Here is a 24,616-nt window from a genome sequence, read left to right on the forward strand (position 1 = left end):
GCCGCTGCATATATTCTGTGGAAGGTTGATGTTAACAGGCCCTCAGCTGTCTTCTGTTTAAACAACAAACTACAGACACCTTTTCATATGACTATGTACACATCTCGTTTTCACAGGCAGATGTGAGTTGCGTCCTTATGTTCAACGCAGTTTCAAAAGAGTCAGAGTTTACAATATGAAATGTAGGACTATTCTTTGACTCTGAGGACATTATGCGGCATGGATATGGCTTGCTGTATTCATCTCAGATACACCTGTAATTTCCAGGAGTTGCACAATGGGTGTGTGTCCAAATTACATGCTCTCGCACACAAATTCAGAGGAAAAAAGACCCCACACCTGGAAGAGCCTTTTCTCACTCCATTGGATTTTTTTCTGTTCTATCCAACCGGGTTTGTCCTGGTTTTTGTTGCTGCATGACAATGGAAACAGGCTCTGTTCTCAGGTCCCATATGAGTGTACCTGTGTGCATGGGTGAGTGGTTGGGGTAGGTGTGTGAGTGAGAATGTGTGTATATTTTGTGTAGGCACATCCCCTGGTCTCTCATTGTGTGGGAGAGCAGTCATCCAGATCAAGCAACTCCCTCACCAGCCTCTCCCCAAACTGTGCCCGGCTGTAGCGCTTGGCTTGGTATGCATCAGACATCTTGTACAGGATGTACGCATTGTTGATGGCCATGCTGATTGTCAGCCAGAACACCTGCTGCCAAGTCTTGTTGGGCTTGTGGAAAATGAAATACCTGTGAGGAAGGAGAGATGCAACAGAAAATGTGAATGGTCCCCTGAGAGGTGGGAGGGATCTGCTTCCCTTTGGAATTGGCCATATCCCTGAACTTCAGAAGAAGGTAGTGAACATTGAAACTGATTCACAAAGCTCTGACTCAAGTATATTTTTAAGTTGTAAATACATTTATTTGCAAGGCCATTTACATAGAAAGCGAGAAAGCTCTGTGGCAAAAATGCTACCAGGTCTGTGATTAACTGGCCTCACCTGTGTTCTGCCTCTGTGCTAAAAGACCTATCTCATTACTCATTCTCTGTGATGAGCATTACCGTCAGGCGCTGAGAAAATTCAATTTCAGAGCAATCTCCAGACAACACGCACAATGAAAATACAGTAATTACGGGAATCCTCGGCCTATTCAAAAACTCCTATTTGTGCTCTCATAGCAGCACCTCTGTGTAAATCATGCATCCCAGAAGGGCTACAGTTGAAAAGCAAATGGGTTTACTCCTGATTCAGTCATGCACATAAGGTCCCAAACCACCCCTCCAGTGTCAATGGGAAGTAGTGGTAGGTGTGAAGCCAATTCTGCACACTGAAAGGCTAGCGGATCAACAAATTGACTGTTGAGTTTGTGGGAGCACATTGTCTGAGAGTTCTCAGTATGACTGGTTCAAAGACTTCCCGCAACCAATTTAGTTTTCATAAAATATTACTGATCAAGTGTGACAGCATTTTATTTAGCCAGTTGTCTAGTCCCAGGGAAGTGCCAGATACAGATGTGTAACAGTGGTATACGCACTCCAAGTTTAGCATCAGGTGTTGAGTTCGATTTCCATTGGTACTCAGTTTTTTAAATAATTTTATAATACTGTTGTGTTTTGCTCCAAGGTTATTTAACGTGCATGTATTTATATATATATGTGGGTCCTGTGTATTATTCAGGTGTCACTTTTGGTTAGTCAGCAGTCACACCCGAGCATAGACTATGCCTTTGCATAGACATCCTAGAGGACAGGCAAAGGAATTGGACTTGTTACAAGTTGGTTACAAGTTCAAATCTTAGCACTACGAGACATTGTTGTTGCTACCCTGCAAATTAACCATAGCTGATATAGCAAATATCTATCTGTATGAAAGGATAATATGTAAACTATACTATAGTCTTCAGAGGACAACCAGCTTCTCAAATATACAAAGACACACAACACATTTCTCCCTTTGCAGGGGTAATTGGCATTACTTACTTGCTGTACTTGTCATCATACTTGCAAATGTAGCTTAGATGTGCTGCAAAGGCCTCCACAGCCAGAGGACAAGGGATCTCTCCACTTTTCCTTTTGATGATTACTCCTGAAGCCAGATAATAATGAGTCACATAGTCAGGTTTGGCAGCAGTGAGAGATGACTGTGGCACATCAGGTTTCACCCAAAAAGTCTGGTGCTTGTCAGGGCCCACAATTCTGCATGCTTACCTGATGTTCCAGTGCTGACCCTTCTTCCAGGAAACTTAACTATGCCATTTCAATTAATTTATTTAAAGAACAAATACAGAGTGCTGTGACATAAAGGGGCAAATTAATATATTAATGAGCAGTTTATTGATCATTTATTCCTGTCAAGCTATATGTGTTCAAAAGTTGAGGAGTTAAATGTCATAGGGAGATTTATAATATCTCCTTGTAGAATTTCTCCCTTACATAAAGGAACCAAGCAGGAACAAAATAGCTACTTTGTATTGCCAGTACCAATCTTGGCCCAAATTGACCCTTTCTCTGATGGGTTCATAAACCATAATAGCATTATTGTAGCTAATTTGTGGTGCATCAGATTCCAACTTTCATTTATTTCTAAAGTTGGAGATGCTTGTGAATTGAATTAGACCATACAACAGTTTCCTAAATTAATTCAGAGAAAAGACAGGAACTGTAACACAGAACCATCCCCGCATTTTCTCAGTGGGAAGGGAACCTATAAATAGATAACATGCATAATTCAATAGTTTTCCTCCCCTGCTAAAGCTGTGAAATGTCTGAAGTACATTCTCTTCTCCTACAATACCCCATGCTTCTTCCTCCAAAAACAGATTCTACAACTGCATTTGAGTGCATTTTGATTTCAGTTTTACTCATGTTAAGTAGAAGTAGCTTAGTGTAAGACAGCAGTATGTCCGCCATCAACTCTGTCTTCTACTCATGAACTAAGATGATCCCATTACAAAGGTGTGAACTGGCCTCAGTTCTTCACTGGACATAATTAATATGCCACTGTAGTAGCTAAAGAAGAATATCTTTTTATGACTGCTTTTGAGTCACAGGGAAATTACAGAGAATAACTGATCACAGACTGTGGGAAAAAGTTGAAGGGATGGAGAGATTGCATTGGTGGTATGTTACTTTCATTATTAAATGTGGGTGAAAAACTGCTAAATACAGTGGCAAAAGAAAGAGTGCTCCCTTTTCACTTGTTTTCCCAAATGAAGACACAGATGAATCAGCTGTGTATTGATTATACTTGTCCAGATTACATATAAGATATCAGTGCATTGGATTTAAAGCTTGTGATATTCTGAATGCACGGAATAAAATATATAGATGTCAGCCATGATTGTGGTTGGCTGGTCACATTTTAAGTAGCCAGTTACTGGAAATAGTGTACCCTTTTTTAACTGTTTTTTACACTGTTTAATGTTTTAGCACAATGACAATGAAACTACTCTGATGGGAGTCCATATTCCAGCCCCGCTCCCGCTTCAAGCTTATGATGTGAGACAGCGTAGCCATTGACTGAACAAGAAATGTTCTCCTCATTTGAGATTGTCACATCAGACATAAAAAAATTTAAAATGGACGCTAATGCCTTTGTTCTGCATAGGTCCTGTCTGAATGAACTGTGCTGGAGAAAACACTGGTCTAAAAAGCATTAAATATAAACATATATATATATGTAAGCAAATACAAAAGGCAGGGGAAAGCACAGCAAACGAGTGCCGGAAGTGATGACATCTTAAACCATGTCTCTAAACCTTCATTAACATATTCCCGCTAAGCACACAGGCACTTACCAGTTTACACCCAGATTCAGCCCAAAGCTTTGATTTCATGCAGCAGCATCACTCCTTGAACTAATGTGACATTTCAAAATTCCACAATTTATTTGTGCGGAATATTTCCACCTAATTCCACCTCAACTTGTTTAAAAATGGTAATAATAATGCTTGTGTAAGAAAATCTTTGAAAACAAGGAAAGACGTTTTTCTGGCTACTTTCCATGTTATATTTTACATAGCAAGTATCATACTCAAATGTGTAATAACCAACTTAATGCTCATTAAGGTCCAGTAAAAACATGTATGTTCATATGGCAATTCTACATTTTATGTAGAGATGATTTCTCATTCTCAGGCTAACTGAAAAACACTTTGTTCCTTAACTTTGTCATAAACTAGTTACATGTTACATATTTTAAAATGTCACTAATTGGTTTGTTAATTTTAGCTAATGTAAAATTCACAATGTTAAGCAATTACCAAAGAAGCATATAAGAGTTTAGTTAATTATCAGAATTAAGAACAAATCACATTGCAATAAGACCGTAATCCCCCAAAAAATTCAGACTACAACTGAACCATACTTACTTACATATCTCACATTCTCAATAAAGGTATGTCAAGAAGACACACTATCTTCACTATTCTGAGTGAATTTCCTCGTACAGGAAAATCTCTCCTTCAGTATTCTCATGTGAAAATAACCAGTTTGACCAATTTATAGGGGCTGCAGTGTCCAGTGCTGATGAAGTGTGATTGTGATTCATCTGAATTGCTCCTGCTGTACAAGTAGGTTATGCAAAGTTTAAAAAGCAGCACCTTTATGCCTGCTAAGCAAATGCTGAGCTTCTGAGTGATGGCAGTCTCACCTTGTTTGTTGGGTGGGTATGCGTTGGTGAGGAAACGGAAGTTGCCTTTGTTGTACCAGCAGATCAGGGACATGTTGCCTTTCATCTTTGTCCTGGACTGGCCCCGGCATTGAGGTACATCAGGGTTGCCCAGCATGGACTGGGGCAGCCCCGTGCAGTCGCTCTTCCTGCAGCTCAGCAGGCCGCAGCAGTAGATCTCTGCAGGGGGAGCACCACCAGCCTTTATCCAGGACAAATACACCCCCAGACAATGAAGAAAACCTTGGGCCATTTACCCAAACCTTTTAACTGCAGTGTTCAGAATGGACCGCACCTGACCTGTGGGATGGAACTATGAACTTGTACACTCTCCAGAGAGTGCATTTTTACCAATAACAGGTGGTCCACATCACTACATAGAACATGCAAGTAACTAATATATGCTTTACTGCAAACATTTCCTTGAAACATCCACTGATGAAAATCACCCAGAAAGCAATCTATACTGGATTTTAATTTTAATTCAACTAAACCTAATTTAGATGCTAGTCAGTAACATTTCAGAAAATACAATTTTTAGGAAAGTTACACTCACATTGGACTATAGTGGACTGAATTGGATATAACTAGGATATAACTAAGACTTTGCTGGTATTTCTAAGCACATACATACAGCACCTAAAACATCCTGGACTGTGCTTTCAAGAAAGCTTCCATCTGACAGAGTCTGGGTGGGAAACATGTAAGGAAACAGGGGCACTGGTGTAATTACAATGCATATCTGGAATAGTGTTTGACCTCTAATTGTTCTCTGCTACTCGCTGGATGATCTCTCACCTAGTTATTAAAACCCAACATGATGGAAAGCAGCTGATATGTGCTGGATCCTTATTAAAAAGTAACAAAATTCAGATTTTATATCTGTACATATAAGTCACGTATTTATCACATCACATATTAGAATGGCAATATTATGTATCATGCATATACAATATATGCCATGTAATGCAGGGGCTCCTAACCTTCTGAAGCATACAACCCACTTAATTAGTGAGTATAATTAGTATGACACAACCCTGATTAATGTATAGCCTGACATACACTATATGGACAAAAGTATTTGGCCACACCTGTTTTTCAGGGTTTGGGCTAGGCCCCTTATCTCCAGTGAAGGGCAATCTTAATGCTTCAGCATACCAAGACATTTTGGACAATGCTATGCTTCCAACTTTTTGGCAAAACAGTTTGGCCAAAAAGTTGGGCGTTTTCTATTCCAACATGACTGTGCCCCTGTGCACAAAGCAAGGACTATAAAGACATGGTTTAATGAGTTCGGTGTGGAAGAACTTGACTGGCCCGCACAGAGCCCTGACCTCAACCCCATCAAGCACCTTTGGGATGAACTGGAACAGAGATTGCGAGCCAGGCCTTCTCGTCCAACATCAGTGCCCTGACCTCATAAATGCTCTACAGAATGAATGGGCACAAATTCCCACAGAAACACTCCAAAATCTTGTGGAAAGCCTTCCAAGAAGAGTGGAAGCTGTTATAGCTGCCTCTCTCACATGAGGTGAATTAGAAAGAAAAAGTGTTCACACCTTGCTTTTCAAACTCCTGGAAAAGGTGAAGGCTGGTGATGCTGGGCCCAGTAAAGATGATGGCATTGTGCCCTGAAAGGTTTTGACAGAGCTGCTTGGCCACCAGGCTGTGGAGCTGCGGCTTGTTTTTCAGTGTGTCCAAGCCATCTGGGCCTGGACCCTCCTTCAAGTGCACATAGATCTGGAGAGGAGACAATATATTCTAGTAGATATTTATACCCAAAAGATGATTGATATAACCCTAGGTTCATATTGCCAATTTTTTCATTTGCAATTAAAGAAAACAAACATCATCTTAAGTTGTTTTCTCTCAAATTACTGTCTTTCATTATGATCATAAGCATGATAATAAATGACTATTACTATTAACCACTGTAAAAATAAATAGCAAAATAATAAGAGTATTACATCATATTAGACTAAATATCATACAAGTATATGTCCCACTGTTCCCATCAACCTAAAAGAATGTAAATATATGGTAACAATAAATGAGGAAATCTGTGATGATGAATAAGGAAATTCTCTGTTAACATTATGAAGCTCTCCAACACAAGAATGTTAGAATGTAACACATAATGCTTATAGGTTTTGATCTAATGATGTGGATTATGTGGGGTTTTTTGTTTGTTTTCTATTTTTCCTTTTTACTTTTTTGAACAACTGTTAAAAATGTGGAACTCTCTGTCTCTTTCTCTTGTACTCACTACCTGCTGTAATGAGTCTGTGTCCACTGTGAAAGCACAAAGTAAAAGAATCTCACTACCCAGCAGCTGGTCTTTGCAAGTCTCACACTCTACGTCACCATGGATTTGATAGAGCTGACCAGAACAATGACGACAATTGTCTGTTTTGTCCTGCATGTGCATTACTTGCTGGACTCAGAGAGCTCACATGGAAATGTGGTTCAGCAGGTTCAGTGGTAGAGACTAATGAATCATGGCCATAGGGGTGTGAGCTTGAAACCATCCCAGCTGAGATGAATCAGAATCAATAGATGCCTGATGACATTGTAAATCCCGGCCCTGTGAATGGCAGTGATACGTGTTGGTATTGCAACCAACCTGACAGATGAAGCCAGTGGCTGAACACTGTCGCACCCACAAGCTGAATTTCCTCTTCTTTCTCTTCCGCAGGTCCCTCTCTGTGCATGCGGCAATGAAGACTGGGTCCTCGTCTATCAGAGGCTCATGCAGCACCTGGAAGGAAGAGGACATGTTATATTACTTGTTCACCAGGAATAAGCCCTTATCCAATGTGACTTACATGCAACTCAGATTATCTTGCTCAAGGGTACTGGAGCAGTGCCCTGTCCCACCAGGGATTCAAACCTCTAACCTTTTTTAGGTCTGCACCTTTTGCAGGTTTGAACCCCTGTTCAGTACCCCAATCTTCTACACATTACTGCTGCCCCACAGAGCACTGTATTATCAGCAGCACAGTGCAGTGCCTTTAACACCTTTGAAACTCACAGCAGTTTACACACGGGACAGGATCAGTCACAGAAAACCTAGACCACTGTGACATTCCACCTGTACCCAGGCCTCTGTAAGCATGTACCAAAGTGTACACATACCAATACAATATATAACATTTGCACAACATTACCCAAAAGGTCTGGCAACATTTTGTCATTACTGCAATGTAATAACGTTTCCAATGTGCTTAATTTTAAGAAGAGGTGAATGAATGCAGAAGCTAAATTGAGCAAAGTGACATTGAACTATTTGGCAAACCTGTCCTAGGGTGAGGTAGAGTGCATGTGCTGTAGCTTATGGTTACAGACTCACTACTGAACCTGGGTGTCTTTCTCTGGAAATTGGCCACACAAGTTCTAGGCTAGGACCCTCACTCCTGACCAGCAGACTGTACTCTGGAGAGTGCCCGTCAGGTTTTGGAGCAGCAGCTCTCCCCTGAGCATTGATGCATGCTGATCTTGAGCTGGTGACCTTGATGCGAGGCATAAGGCAGCAGAGAACAGGACAGAACTGTTGGCATTGCTTGGCAAGGCTGGTGCAGATGATTGTGTCCATGCCCTCCCTATTATTTCTGCTCAGAGCACCCTCTCGCTTCCCGCATGCACTGACACAAACGCCACTCTGAATGCCAATGCAGAATTTTGTGGTAGAGCACCATCGGAACAGAGAGGTCCAGCAAAGCCAGCTCAAGTGAAAGGGTTCCAGACAGCCGTATCATGATTATTGTAAGATATGAATTGTTGTTTACCTCATCAGTTTGTTTTGTCACAATAATATTGTGTCGGCATTGTCAATAAGTGCTGTTTACAGATCTTGAAAGAAACTAAAGGAGGATCTATTACATTCTGTTATTTTTTTCAGATTTTATTATTAGCATTAGCAACATGTAGCTAAGAGATTCAAGACCTGCAATTTAACACTCTCCCGATATCACACATTGCCCTTCATATGCTTCTGGGGAACAAATGTGTTTCAAACCAATTCACAAGCTGTGCATCCAACCATGTAAAGAATCAAAACTCACGTTTTCCCAAAGCGCTGTATTCCATTTTCCACATCAACAGTCATTTTGGTCAGCTGGGAGTTAATATCATTGGGTACCTGATACATTAGTTGGGAACCAGAATCTAAGGAGGTCCAACCAGAAAAATGTGTGGCCTTGAAAACTAAGTGATGAAGTGAAATGAAACAGACACAACAAAACATAGTTGTTTCATACTATCTGGAGAGTTTTCAAAGTCCAAACAGTGACCTATGCAGGTACAACAAACATACTGTAAAATTCAAGAAATATGGAAATCAGCTTACATGTCTTATGATCACAAGTTAACCAAGTTTTTCAGCCAAAAAAGCCAGCAGCAGAGGCGCTGGTCACATCCCAGGCCAGTTTAGTGACAAAGAAAACCCAGCAGCAGTGCAGCCTGACTGCAAACACTGGAGCAAAGCCCACAGAACAACCTGGGGGTGGATCAACAGAGAGGAACGGAGGAACATGGCAGGACCTCTCTTGTTAGTGTTCCTCAGCAAGCTTGGATACGTCTCGCCCCTTTCATGCATTATACAGAGGAGGAAATAAGTTCTTGTGTCTACAGTATGTCTGTGCTTAACAGCCCAGACAGCAATGGTGAAGAGTGGTGTGGAATACTGCAACAGCAAGAAAACACCTAGGGCCGTATTCTCCCATGCGCGTAAGTCAAAAAAAGTGCACAGCTACGCACTTTTCAGCCTATGCGTATTCTCCCATTGACTTAAGAACATGATTTGCGCGCCGTGAAGGCAGTTATGCACTTCAGGCAGAGCAACCCCAAAATCGGGGCATTTCTTACATAAACACCATTTACGTGTATTCTGCTCTTGACTTGCGCACTTTTCAGCTACTTCAGCATATTGCCTTTTTAAGTCGGTGGTAGGCCTACTTTTAACATTATTATACATGTACAAATAGTTCAAAAAAATAGTTTACTTATTCAAAATTTATGATATTTGTGTGTCATTATTTTTAAACTACAATAACATTTCTTGTAACCCTATATTACATTGTTAAACGAAAAAAAACATTTTACATCACATGGTGTTGTGAACAAGCCTGGTAAATAATTAGTTCAATTAGAATAAAACAGAAATATCAATTAAGATTAGTATAAATAGGACCAATCTTCTAGTATGCCTTAACAATCCTAAATCAAAATGCCTGCTCTGCATTTGCTTGTGCTCCTGAGAGAGTGAGAAAGATGGAGAAGAGCTCGCCAAGCACAAAGAAGATGGCCAACCTTATTCCAACCTTGTTTGGATATACTGGGACTCACTGACGCGCAGTGCATCCAGCGATTTCGTCTAGACCGTAAAGCCATCATCCACCTGTGCAGACTCCTGGACGAACATCCTACGGCACTCCCATCCTGCTGCTTGGGGACTTCAATCTTCTGCTGAACTCCACTCAGTCTTCTGGTCTCCTCCCCCTCCTCCAGTCCTTTGACTTCACCCTAGTGGAGTCCCCACCAACACGCAAGGCTGGCAACCAGCTGGACCTTATCTTCACAAGAGGCTGCCCTGCTCCTGATCTCACGATCACACCTCTCCACACCTCTGATCACTACTTCCTATCCTTCTCCCTCCCACTCATATCCTCCCCTAAAAATAACTGCTCCCACCCCGTTAGTGTCAGCTCGACGCAACCTTCGCACCCTCCCCTCAAGTGCCTTCTCTTCTGCTGTGTGCTCTTCTCTCTGCTGAATCCTTCTCACTTCTCTCTGTTGAGGAGAAATCCTCTACTGTCCTCTCTGTGCTGTCCTCCTCCCTGGACACCTTCTGTCCTCTTGATCCTATCCCTTCTTCTCTCTTTCAGTCCATCTCTGAGGACATTCTTCCCTTTATTTCTTCCTTAATCAACAGCTCCCCATCTACTGGTGTAGTTCCCTCTGCTCTGAAGAGGGCACGGGTCATGCCACTGCTAAAGAAACCCACTTTAAATCCAGCTGATGTCAGAAGCTACCATCCAGTATCTCTTCTACCATTTCTCTCCAAAACCCTTGAATGTGCAGTCTTTAACCAATTTTCTCCCTATCTCCTCCAGAACAACCTCCTCATTCAAAGCCGGCCACTCCACTGAGACTACCCTCCTCGCAGTCACAGAAGCACTTCACTTGGCCAGAGCAAAGTCACTCAGCTCTGTCCTCATACTACTTGACCTCTCCGCAGTGTTCGACACTATGAACCACCAGATTCTTCTCTCGTCCCTTGCTCGGAAGGGCTTCTCGGGATCTGCGCTCACATGGTTTGAATCCTACCTGTCTGACTGTTCCTATCAGGTATCTTGGAGGGAATCAGTCTCCTGCCCCCGCCCTTTCAAGACCAGATCTCTGCCCACGGTCTTTCCTACCACTGCTACGCAGATGACACACAGTTGTTCTTCTCTTTCTCCCCTTCCGACTCTCAGGTCCGGCCATGCATTGCAGCCTGCCTAGCCGACATCGCCTCCTGGATGTCCGCTAACCATCTTAAGCTCAATCTGGATAAGACTGAGCTTCTCTTTTTTCCAGCAAAGAACTCCCCAGCGATCGACATTGCGATCACCATTGAGGGTTCTGTGGTGACCCCCTCCAGGACAGCCAAAAACTTGGGCATGACCCTGGATGACCAGTTAACCTTCTCAAGCCACATCGCAGAGGCCACCTAGTCCTGCAGATTATCACTCTACAACATCAGGAGGATACGCCCTTTCCTTACCCAACAAGCAACCCAGCTCCTAGTTCAAGCACTAGTCATCTCCCGCCTTGACTACTGCAACGCCTTACTGGCTGGCTTACCGGCCTGCGCTATCAGGTCGCTTCAGCTGGTTCAGAATGCTGCTGCACACCTGGTATTCAACCTCCCAAAACATTCTCATGTCACTCCGCCACTCACTGCACTTCACTGGCTTCCGGTAGCAGCCCACATCCAGTTTAAGACACTGGTGCTGACTTACCAGACCACAAAAAGCGCCTGCGAAATGCCAAATTGTAATTGTAATTGTAATTGAACAGCTTTCCAGCCACAGTAATCACCCGTATTCTGAGTCTGGTTTATGGTTTGAATGGATTTCAATGACATTCACATGGTAAATGTGTAAGTCCACATTCCACGTTTTCCCGACAGGCAAAATAAACGAGGTAGTGACTCAGTCTACTTCTATTTTAAACGAATCACGCCTCTTTCATGAGCCCACCTTCATTCTGAAGTTAAGCGCTGGGGGCGTGATCGGAGCACGTAAGGGAGAATACGTGTAACTGAAATACGCATAACTGGAGGCACGCAAACAAGGACTTACGCACAAATGGGAGAATACGCCTTCAGCTACTAAATGCTATGTTACGAAACACTTTTTCTCAAGAAAGCACCCATAGCTCAGTGAAATGTTAATCCAGTATTTCCTTTCTCATTTGGAAAAAAAATGCAATATTAGCATGCTTAATATGTTCATAAGAAAACATCTGGCACTATAATCATCAGTTTTATTAAACATAGAGCATACAGTAGATTATTAAGTGTGCTCTTGTTGGGATAATTTGTGATTCTGAGCTGCAAAATATTATATGAAAAAATTTGAAGACATCATCTGAAGATATTCAGTCCACTCTAAACAAATCTATCTATGCAACTTATGAAAACAACAACCTTCTTAGATTTAACTGATCTGATCATGTTAACACTAGATTGTATTAACTTATAATCACTATGTTTTTCCATGACACATTATATTGCTATTTCTTTATTGCAAAAATGCATTTTTGCAGTTCAATTGTTAGGGTTCTGCATCTAAGGTTTTGAGGGCAAGAATCCCAGCTGTCTCAAAAAGGCAAAGAGCTGTTCTCCTTATGTAAAAATAGCCATGTAAGTGGAAGGCAGAATATATGTGAGACATCAAACTCTATGACAGTAAAGTCCCACACAGTAAAAAAGGATAGGATTTATTAATTTATTCTTCTGTATATTGGCGAACGAGCAGTGTCTGCATCCCTGCTGGCTGCAACCATTGAGGGAGAAATCAATTTTTATTGTGCTGGAGCCAGTCAATCTGTCAGGAATATGGGGGACCTCTTGATGTGCTTTGCCAGGAGCAGTCCCTCTCCACTAGTGCTGAACTCCAGCTTCCCAGCTCTGTGAATGCAGTGCTCCTCCAGCCTTTGGGTTGCAGAACTATGCCATATCAGAAGGAGAGAACCAGCTTTGTTTTAATCATAATTTTGTAAAATCCATTCCCTAACACCACAAAGATACTTGGGAAGTCAATGTCCGCACGCTTTGGAGATCAGAATACTAACCATAAAAGAGTCTCAAGCCATAAGAGTCTTCATCAGAAGAGATGGAAAGCTACAGTAGAAAGCCCTCAGAATCAATGGCCTTGTAAAGGTCATTTTGAACTATGAGAGATCAATAGTACATACAGCGTACTAGTTTATTTCCCACTTACAACTTGAATCAACCCTAAAACATCTTCACAGATTAAGATGAGATCATTAAAACCAAGACTCTCCATGGATCCCGATCATCATTCTGCTGGGGATTGGGATTTGTAGGTTGACCAGGGTCCCCTAATCACTCTGTTCATGACATCCTGGGGCTCACATGGGTGCCTACAAACTGTCCAGTGTCGGTAGAATGCAACCATTTTCTGATTGCATTTTCCTCCTAGTGCACCGTGAGAATTGTAGTGTGTTTCACACTGCAGTGTGAAAAATATTTGCAGTGGGTGTGCATATGCATCAGAGGATTGAACGCACCTCACCTTGTGCTCGTAAGTGGCTACAGCAGTTATTGTTGTGGTGGTGACGAGGTTGAATGTGTAATTGACAGTTACTATAAAAAGCTAGGGCTGTACTGAAAAATTTGAAGCTTCGAAGCTTCGTTCATTGAATTGGCATTCGATTGTGAAATTAAGCATTTGATTATTAGGATGGATGCAGTTGCAGTTTTAAGGTTATTGCTACTGTAATACAAAAAATTTAGATGTTAAAACGGCCTACTTTTTATAATCATTTAACACAAACAATTCTGCCAATAAACTGTGGGGCAGACCCGTAACAGACCTTTTTTCGTAGACCGAATGGCTTCTGTGCTGCTAAACGCATAAATCTGTGAAAAACACAAACGCGTTAGCATTGTGTCCACGAAATATTGAAGAGAGCACATACTTTCGTGCACAGAAAACAAAACGGATGATTCCTGTCGTGGACTGAATTGACCTTTTTCATTTTGTGGACAAAAGAAACTCAATTTGTAGACAGAAGTAATTCTGTCCACGTAATAGATGTCCTAGGCCAGCATTTATGCTTGTGTGGCACGAAATGCAGAATGCGCTATACTATCATCATTCCATGCCATTGAATGTACATTTTTGTCCACTTAACTGTTTTGCTATATTACTGCAAGTATGATGTGCACGAAAGGGATTTAGCACAACATATTCCGTTACAGAAGTTACAGAAGGCATTCCATCCACGAAAGCAAAGGCTGCTTGAACTTTCGTAGACATCAGTGTTTTGCTTCAGTACAAAATTAATTATGTTCATAGGCTATATTACTGAAGGTATGATGTGCACGAAAGGGCTTCGATCCAGTACATTCCGTGAGTCAGCAGTTTATGAAATGGATTATGTGTCATGAAATCGCACAGGAATAATTCTGTACACTAAATCAAATGCTGGTTGAACTTTTGTAGACAGAACTGTTTGTTACATTCATTTGGTCATTTACAAAATGCCGAAACAACAGGCTAAAACGATGATGTCACATCACAGACATTCGAAGCTTCTTTCGAAAAAGGTTGGCTAAAATTCGAATGGCAAAAAATGGCATTCTATACAGCCCTATGAAAAGCTGAATAAAAAAGGCCTTCAACAGCCTGGAACATGTGAGGCCACATAAGCCTCCATTGTCTCCAAGTTATAATACTAGTAATTAAAAACAGCAGGTCAAAGCTTTAATTCAGGCTGAAGACTGGAAGATGCGCAAAGATGTAGAATTAATTTCAGATTTAATTCTTCAGATCTCATATCGGAAGAGAGAATATAATGTAGTTTGCACAGCCTCCGAGCTTTTTTTGGCCTGGATATATAAGAAAGAGTCAAGAACAGGAGTTTGCCATCAGAGAACATACATTCCCTGTTGTTACAAGCTAACTGTGGGATGTGCAGGTCGCCGAAAAGAGTTGTCTATGGTTTTCTAAACGCAGATGCAACTTATTGGAGCAAAACCAGATAGCATTATAGAATAGAATTATAGAAATATAGAATGGTGTAGCAGACCTGCTTTTATTCAACATGAGGCACCAACTGACAAAATATTGAAATGTTACACAGTTTAATTAGATGTCCCTGTCTTCTAACCCTTAACTGTACAGTAGCAACCACGCACCCCTTGAGATTGGGAAAAGAAACCCCATAGTTTGTGTGCTCCCCCACCAGTCCTTATCGGCATCCTCACTGTTGGAAGGACACTGAACTACAAACTGCACCAAACTGATGCATGCCGCTAGATCAGCCAAGAACTCTATACTAATATCCAAATTAACAAAAATATTTACTATTAATAAAAATAAAATAATAATAGTTAATGTAAAAAAAAATCCATACTATCCACAGCAATCTGTTCTATTTGTAAAATCACATTGACTAAAAATAAGCATTTTATTTCATGTCATGCATTTTAAAAAAGAATTTTACTGTCATGCTCCTTTAGCATGACTAATAGTGTCATTATCAATAAATCTATTGATCAAATTGACCATAATGTAATTCACACTGATTCAGATTGATATGGATATGCGTAGAATTAACCAATCAAGCAAAAAAAACATGCTTCAGACCTGTCTGCTCATGTACACTTCCACAGAACTGCCACCACAGGAACTCAGCAAGTGGAACTCTTTAGTGAGGACAGAAGAGGCCACAGAGGGTGAATAGGGGTCTCTGAGGTCTCTGAGCCGGGGTGCTAACCTGGGTCTGTGAAGGGTGGAATGTGCCACTGAAGGACTGCTGCAGGGAGTCCAGGAAGGGCTGTATTTTGTAGAGGCCCTGGCTGCCATGGCTAGAACGGAAGGCCACCACATGGAAATACTTGAGGATCTTCTCAAAGCGGGCCTGGCTCATCTTGGGCGCAATGCTTTTGTTGGCAAAGAAGCCGCTGCTCCAGATGCTGAGCACCGACTCACAGCGGTGCACGCTAGTGGAAATAACAAAGCCCAGGAAGGCTTTCATCTCTGGGACCGTGACCGTGCACCAGCCTTCATCATTCCCAAAGCGCTCCTGGTACTTCTTAGCATACATGTTGGTCTGCGTTACCATATTCTGGATGACATTGTCTGGCACAAATAGCTGGAAGAAGTCCACCACTGAGGCAGTAGGCAGCATCTTCTGTGTGGGCCCTGTAACAGAATGAAAATACAGAACTGACACTGTGTAACACTGTATGACACTCAGTAACAGTTAATTTTTCCAAGTCTCTAATCTCTTCTGAGGCCACCGTGTAGACCCTATGGCAAAAATAGTGACCATGTGAAAAAGTCAAAATATGCACCATGCTACTTACATTTATTTTACAGGAGTGTGGCCTCTTAATAAGGTTAGTCAGATAAGTGATCTTCAACATGTATCTTATAGAACATGATTGCACAGTAATGCAAGGGCCCTGGATGAACTGGATCATTATGTTGTGCTATTTTGGAAGGTTTATTGCATAATGATCACCCACGGCTACAGTCTTTGCCACAATTGCCATTGCACATAATTCAGTCCTTATTTCAATTGAGCATTATCTGTGACATTCCACCACCCGTTCTAACACCCGCTGTGTTAGGAGACAGTTCTGTGGAACGGCATGACATTTCATCCAGAGACAAGCGATGTGTATTAGAATACAAAGCAATGCCTCTACATCTGACTGGAGCCAAACGGTGCCTCTGGACAATAACAGTCTGCAGAACACGGGGTTTCGCCATGACCATATATGGACTTCACTTCCGAAGTTTGAACCCTACGGAGCCAATTAGGTAACGAGGTTCAGGAGAGACCCAATTAGAGAGGGAGCTGTTTAGCAATGCAAAGCTCCAAAAAAGCAATCAAAAACAGCACCCCCTCTGGTCATTGTAACTCATATGTAAATGTGCCTACTGTAACTGTATAAAAAAAAAGAACTAAATCATACTACACTTGTCGAACTTCTGCTCCATGCTGATGTTCCCACGGCCGACTGTGCAAATAAACCTTCCTGTCTTTCACTACGACCATCGGATCTGCTTCTTTGTCGAAATAGAACTTATTTCGATCTTCTGGGAGTTGACTAAAAAAAGGAATCACAGTCTATCCAGGCACAGAAATACAAACACTTCAAAATGTTTTAAAATACCAGTGTTATCTGAAATTTTGATGTGCAATCTGTTTCATTTAAATCAGATCCATGTAACATAAAACATGGACTGTGTGAATAAACTTCTTTACCTTTTTGTATAACCCTATTGAATATTCTCCCTTTTCCTTTTTTCTTTTTTCATACTGCTACTCCTCTGTAAATGTTGTGCACAACCAGAGAGTTGAAAAAATTGGCTGTGTTCATGCAGCTATGTAAGCGTGTAGGAGTTTGTTTTCAGGTTAAACTCTAGTTCATTCATTGAGCGCAGAGAATAATTCACTGCAGATAAATGCAGTTTGAGTCAGACCGTTAGACTCTGCATCAAAACTTGAAGACGTCAGCTTCTTTTGTGAGTAATTCCTCTGGAACTTCTCACTTGTATTGAAGAATGTTGAAATACCACAACAACCTTCACATTGTGGGACATTTACCCTCTCATTTCTTAATTTCTTGAATGTGGACTGCGGCTAGCAATGTGGCACAGCACCACTTGATTTACATAATCATATCACAGCCTTCTGAGGTCTGCAGTACAATGGGCTATTTCAAAAAGAATGCTGTGGTTTTCTGTACCTCATCTGTTTGACTGACACATGGGTTAGTCTGAAGTCAGAAGGAAGCCCCAGAGTTGCATTCTGAACAGTATGATACACTGCCAGTGTGACATCACAATGCCACGGCTGACACCAAACAGCAATGCAACTGTGTCACTACACTATGGCAGTCAGGTTATGGGGGACTATGTGTCAGATGGGCAGTAAGGAGTCATGGAGATATACATCACTCTTGCTGGGCTTTAAGGACCATTTTGACTTTTAGAACACCAGACTGAAAGACAGCAATCACTGAGTAAAGAACAAATCCTACACTGAGATAGAAACCTCTGAATTTTTCAGCAAGCACCAAACAATTTCATTTCTGACTCCAGAGCTAGACTGTTATTCCCATGAAACCTAGGATGAATCCCCTTGCTAAGACAGAAGTATACACTGTACATTGTGTTTTTTGTATTACAAACCCTACAAATAGACATAAAAACTAGGGATGCACCGATTATGAAATTATGGGCCAATACTTATGTTTACAATAACAATTTGGCCGATAGCCTATGCTTTTTTTTTTTTACTATTTTGTTTTTGTTGTTATTTATTCCCCCTTTTGTGCCAGGGAAACTAGCTAGTTAGCTAACTAACATTAAGTTGCTAGCTAGCTAGCAAACAGTACTTAAGATCAGAAGTCAATACTTTGGTTTGCAGTACGAATGTTAAAATTAACTATTTGTTCATAAGAGACATGATGAAGCTGTGTTGGTTACTTGCACATTCAGCTGAAAAGTACAAATACCACCTTACACAGACAAATCTAGCTAGCTAGCTACAATTCAAACAAAAGCATAAATGTAACTAGCTAGTTACTTTCACATTCCGCTGACAAATAGAAACATCACCTTGCAAACAAACACATAGCTAGCTAGCTACAAAAAAAAACGATAACCTGCTAGCTAATTTGGCTTTCATGCACTTTCCTCAACTGTCATGTTACTAGCTATCTCGCTAGCTATCAAACTAATACAGCCTCATCACGTCTCTTCTGATCAAATAGTTCATTTTACCACAGACACTGCAAGCAACCTGATCTGACAACTTTAGTACTGTTAGCTAGCTAGCTAGCTACCAAATTAACGTTATAGTTAGTAAATTCGCATAGTTACCGCCGGTGTGCGAAATACCCGGTGGCAATCGGGGGGTCCCCTACTCATACCTGCCAACATTTAGGTTTCAAAATACGGGAGGTTTTTTTCGGCGGGGGGCGTTGGATAGTAGCCTAAATAATTGTATGTAGTGTGTAGATTGTGTTTCATAGACGATCTGGCAACTTGGGTAACGTCAGACAAACATGCAGAACTTATGGATCCGTGTATGACGATTAATCATAATAAAGTTTGCCATGGAAATTACGGGAGTTTCCCGGGAGAAACAAAAAACGTGAGGGCGCTGGGAGATGGCTTTTGACTCACTGCAGTGAAAAGCAAATACATTATTTTGTGTTTACATCCCACTTTGTACGAAAAATAATGTCAGCCCTATGTTGGAGACAATGCAGAAATTTGCTGTGATTTCAAAACTGGATTACTCGACAACGCTTCGCCACACAGAGAAATATCGGAAAGGGTAGGTTCTGCCGTTTATTTTGATATGCGGTAGCCTACGTTGTGGAGCGATAGGGACTTCGTGCGTTACTCAACCGAGAAGTAGGAGTGTGAAAATGGGTGAAGAAATAAGTAAAGATATTACTTTGCAGGAGTTTTATCTGTCTTCATAACGTGATTGCTTAGGTATGTACAAATATGTGACTAGCATACAAAGCTCCGGTTCCGCCCTTTCTTGTGATATGTGTTCCTTACCCTATCTATGCAATGACGAGTTCATGAGTAGGCTAATTCAAATAAGAGTAGTGGGTGTGAAGATGGACGCAGAGCTGTATACAGATTGTAAGTATGATTAAATTTGATGTAAATTCAAAATTATTTTTCTCGCCAACACACTGAGCAATTCAACTGAGAAGAAGGGATGTGAATTTGGATGCAGGCTGCGTCTGTCGGGCTTTAAGGGTTAAAAAAAAAACATTTTTAGTGACAATTGCAAGTGACAATTTTTTTAAAGATTTTTCCAGAGCCAAAGGCTTTCAGGGGGTCTTAATTAGTGCGAATCAAGGGGTCTCGGACACCCGACACCCCCAGTATTTCGCACCCTGATTACCGCTATTAATCTAAGCGCGCATTCGCGCATAACAAAGGAAGGAATACAATCAATTAATAAACCTAACAAGGGATATAAAACATTATTAGGCTATTATTAGGCTATATTAGGCTAAACAATTTGACTAGCACATCCAATCCAATCCAAAACTAACGGAAAGTAATCAAGTTACGTTACTTTAATATTGTGATACTTGGATTAGGTTACTGATTACATTTTAACAGGTAATTAGTAATTGTATCGGAATACATTTTTAAAGTAACCCTCCCAACCCTGCCTACAGTATATGGTAGGCCTATAGGCTACTCTGTACAGTGCCATTATACTCTACTATATAATCGCTTTATTTCCATGGGACATGAGATACACGTTTTGTGTGCGGGAAGCGTTGCCTTCACGACGTCCGGTTACGTCCGCTACGTCCCGTTCTGCGATCGAGTTTTTAAACTTTATTATAACCGTATGGGACTACGGACGTATATGCGAACGTACGTTGTCCGAAAGGACGTTAAGTGGCGCATGACTGTCCAAACAATAATACTGTAGAATAACAGAATCTTTTAAAATTAATGCCTATAATTAAACTGAAATGTCTGGCTGAGTCGTGCCTCCCCCCCCCCCCCCCCAACCCCCCAGCCGAGGCTTCGAATATTCGCTACTGATTACTACCGAAGCTCCGGAGCCCAAAAAATGGTATTTGGGACAGCCTTTGTATACATCTTGTTATATGTATATATCTTGGTTTGTATACATCATCTGAGTGTGTGTATAGCACGTATGTGTTTGTGTCTGCACATACACACACATATAAAATACGAACTAATGGTGTTTTGATCTCTTAAATACTTGTTAAAAGTGTGTCCTCTAAATACTCTGCATGGTCCTCTGTGCAGTGAAACATGTCATTTAATTTGGAGTGCCAGCGTGATGTCTGCTCTCTGTTGAGGCACAGCACAGCTTTCAGTCTCCCTGACACATGCTGCTCCTTCCTGTATAATTATTCCCAGCATTCTCTCTTCCAATTATTTACAGTACATAGTACTGAAAACATAATCCTAGTGACATTTGAGTACAATCATTATCTTAAAAAACAATGGATTACCTGTGCTTATGTGTAAAAATACTCAGACCGACAGCCTTGGCCTGATATTCAGCTTCAAGTGCTACAAATTGATGGAAAGTCTAATTTTGTTTGGTTGTTTATCAAAAAAACTTGCATCTCCTGCACATGGTCCTGCAGAATCACGGTTCTTCTACATCAGAAGGTATGGACTTTCAAGTTGTATGTAGCCAGCATTCTTTGGCTACTGTGGAATCCTTACAAGCTGCACAATGGTTCATATGTTTTCTAAGATACATGTAAACAGAAAGATCAAATTCAGACACATACAAATTCTGAAATGCCACTGTGACTGACCCATCTATTATTCTAAGGCTTACCTGTTACATGTTTAATTGGCACTGAACTTTTATTTGTGTTAAATCCCTGAGTGACAGCCTGTTTCTCTTCTCCAACTCACTACCAACACCAGGCATTATCCCAGGGGAACAATCCAATTAGAGTGAGTGGCACCATTCTACAACCTCTCCTTCCAAATCTCTGCCTATCTGGAGGCACGATCTGCATGTGCCATGCTGATCGACTGGCGAGAACTAGGTTGCCAGAACCTCGTTGTTTGACGCAAATGACAAGATATAAACATAAATGTAACTCACACTTACACTTTCGACCGCTCTGATGTAAGCACCTTGCAGCAATTACAGATTCTCTCAACATATTGTAGAAGGATAGCAAATGTAAGTCTGTCAGTCTGTAAAGTCCTAGTTTTATTCCATTTCCGACGAGTCTCCACACGTACACCACTGATGTATCTAACACTGTTTACACTGTTACACGGTTATGTTTACTGGATAGACGTGAATACATACTTGACGCAGCATCATAACGCTGAGTAAATTATAGACATAAATATTCAAATTCCCCGAAAAAAAGTAATCATTCGTTCTTGATACCACATAACCGAAAATGAGTCCTCCATTGCAAATATGTTAGCATTGCAAAAACACTGGGTTTTGCAGGTGTGTGCAACTAGTTATGTTAATTGATTTCAGGTTGAACGGTACGGATGCGGATGCGATAAATATTTTCGTCTGGTATGTCAGTAAATAAATGTACACTTTATTATTACTTGTAAGTTAGAAATGGAGTAATTCGTTAACGAAGCTGTCGAACCAGTACCTCCTCAGGTTATGTGTAATGAAGGTAGGTAGCCTACTGACACATTGTACACATGCAGTTATAATGAAACAGAAGACAGTGATTGTGTTTTATACTGACATACCACAGGTATCCTTATAGGACGGAATCGTGATGTCTCGAACTGCGTCACTCCAACCCTCCTCCTCTGCTTGGGCGTTTGAAAGGGAGCCGGGGGGCCCGGATTGACTGCAATAAACCTCGCCTGTCCTCCGCTCGTCCCCATAGCTTTCTGGGGTGTTGTTGTCCGAGTTGGAGTCGCCCGACGTGCTGTAGAAGGGGTTATCGCTGCTGTCGTCACCAGATTCCCCAAAAACATCATCCGAAATCTGTAAACTCTCGTAGCGGGAGCGGGCCGCTTCAAGGAGTGACAGTGCCTTCCTTCCGCACTCGGCCATCACTATTGCTGCCAATAACCCTCTAAACTGGCCGCGATCAAGACGACAGTATCGTCCCGGGCGCAAAAATACGATCACACACCTCGTACACCCGCCTCGTATAGGTGGATAGATATCTCAACCTTCTGTAGCGTTACCCTCGCGCACTGCAGATGCCCACATTGAAAATAACCAACATCGAGCTGGAGGGAGACGGAGCTGTCCTCCACCAGCTGGTACTGAATTTCCCTCCGCGCCGCCTACGAGACTAAAATGTTTAAATATTTATAGCTAAATCCAATATCCGGAATCACAGAGCTACTCTCCAACTGTATGGGACTTAATAAATCCCCGTCCTCCCCGCTGATCACCTGACCTGGTTTTTCGAATTCTCTCCAATAGCATCGATGTGTGAAATCAACGTCAATTCGATGTCCACTTCCCCCGCCCCTACCCAAAGAAGGATGTTTTTAGCCTGTTGAGCAGAGGAAAAGTAAAGTATAAAGAATCAAATAAAAGAATGACATGTTTCGACCAAGCATGGTAACAACAAATATAATATAAATATAAAAATAATATAAATAATTTTCTTGCGTAAGCCGCATTGCATATTTTATGTTAATTTATTTGTAGCTTAGGGATAGGCCTATTTATTCACGGTTGGTGATGGAAGCACCCATATACCATATGCAGTGTTGGGCAAGCTACTTGGAAAGTGTAGTGAGCTAAGCTACCAAGCTACTCTACATCACTGATTCTCAATCCTGCTCCTGGGCCCATCCTGCTCCGCACGTTTTCCATCTTTCCCTGCTTTACCTACCTGACTGAACTCATCAGTGGCACTTTTGATTAGCTGGGCACAACTGATTTAATCAAGAGCATATTACTCACACTAAATCAGGTGTGTTTGGAGCAAGGATAGATAGAAGATATGATATATGGGGGGGGGGGGGGGGTGAGAAAAAACTGAGAAATGTAGTCAAACTAGTAACCCCGCTAATGCCCAACACTGACTATATGCGCGTGTTGTTGTGATACTCAGACGTAGGCCTATTTGTTGAGGAAAAATAGCATTTTAGATGGATTGGGTAACGTAGTTTCCATTTGTTGAAACGTGAAAGGGGGAGTTTGTGCTGCCAATGTCAATTTTATCCTGCAGTGTGTTTATTTTAAAGGAAATGTGGGGTTGTGGATGAAATGCATTTATTGCATCAGCAGATTTATTACTGTTTATAATTCTGTGCTTTATTTCTGTAATTGATTTTAATATTTTGACCCAGGTAATGGGTTAGGCCAGGGTGGGGCTCACACTATTTAAGCACCCAGGTTCCTTTATTTGAGGAGAGGCTGTAGGAGTGTATTGACTCTAAGCCAATGCGAGAAGGAGACACTTGGAGAACAACTGCCCTGTGTTGGTGATTTGTTATTGTAAATAGTTATTTCTTTGTTTTGTTTGAATGACTTTAGGCCGGTGGCACCATGAAGTGCCTGGAGAAACTGGTTCTCAAACACATAAACTCTGTGGTTCCAGACACAGTGGACCCCCTACAGTTTGCCTACCGCCCGAACAGATCAGTGGACAATGCGGTGGCCCTGGTGCTTCACTCTACACTGGAACACCTGGACACTAATGGAACATACGCACGAATGCTCTTTCTGGACTACAGCTCCGCCTTCAACACGATCCGGCCAATGAAGCTGACTGTGAAGTTGGCAGGCCTTGGGGTACCAACACCCACCTGCAACTGGATTTTGGACTTCCTCACAGACAGACCACAGGTGGTGAGGATGGGTAACAAGGTCTCTGCTGAGCTCACAGTCAGCACAGGAACCCCTCAGGGCTGCTGTCTCAGCCCCAAATTCTATGCCCTGTACACCTATGACTGTGTATCCAGACAGAACAACAACATCATTCTTAAATATGCAGATGACACAACCATCCTCTACCTCATCAAGGGTGGGGATGAGTCATCACAGGCGAGTCAAAACAGGCTAACAAAATATTGTCTATGGAGAGGACAATGACCTTGTTCTCAACACGGAGAAAACCAGAGAACTCATTCTGGACTTCAGGAGGAGAGCTCCCCCTCTGCAGCCTCTCACCATCAAAGGGACTGAGGTGGAGCGGGCTGACAGTCACAAG

The 24,616-nt window shown here is 41.7% G+C and overlaps 1 protein-coding gene across 1 annotated transcript; it reads right to left on the minus strand.

Annotated features, from left to right (window-relative positions):
* On the minus strand, positions 1-22,821 carry LOC118772787 (piggyBac transposable element-derived protein 5-like). The gene is made up of 7 exons (XM_036521399.1): positions 22,182-22,821; positions 15,670-16,097; positions 7,283-7,417; positions 6,219-6,399; positions 4,642-4,839; positions 1,971-2,076; positions 1-739 (listed from the first exon to the last, which is right to left on the minus strand). The coding sequence occupies exons 1-7, from the start codon at positions 22,492-22,494 to the stop codon at positions 544-546; spliced, it is 1,557 nt and encodes a 518-aa protein (XP_036377292.1). The 5' UTR covers positions 22,495-22,821; the 3' UTR covers positions 1-543.
* Positions 22,822-24,616: the final 1,795 nt, after the last annotated feature.

This window comes from Megalops cyprinoides, chromosome 1, assembly GCF_013368585.1.
Source record: "Megalops cyprinoides isolate fMegCyp1 chromosome 1, fMegCyp1.pri, whole genome shotgun sequence".
In the NCBI taxonomy this organism is placed as follows: domain Eukaryota; kingdom Metazoa; phylum Chordata; class Actinopteri; order Elopiformes; family Megalopidae; genus Megalops; species Megalops cyprinoides.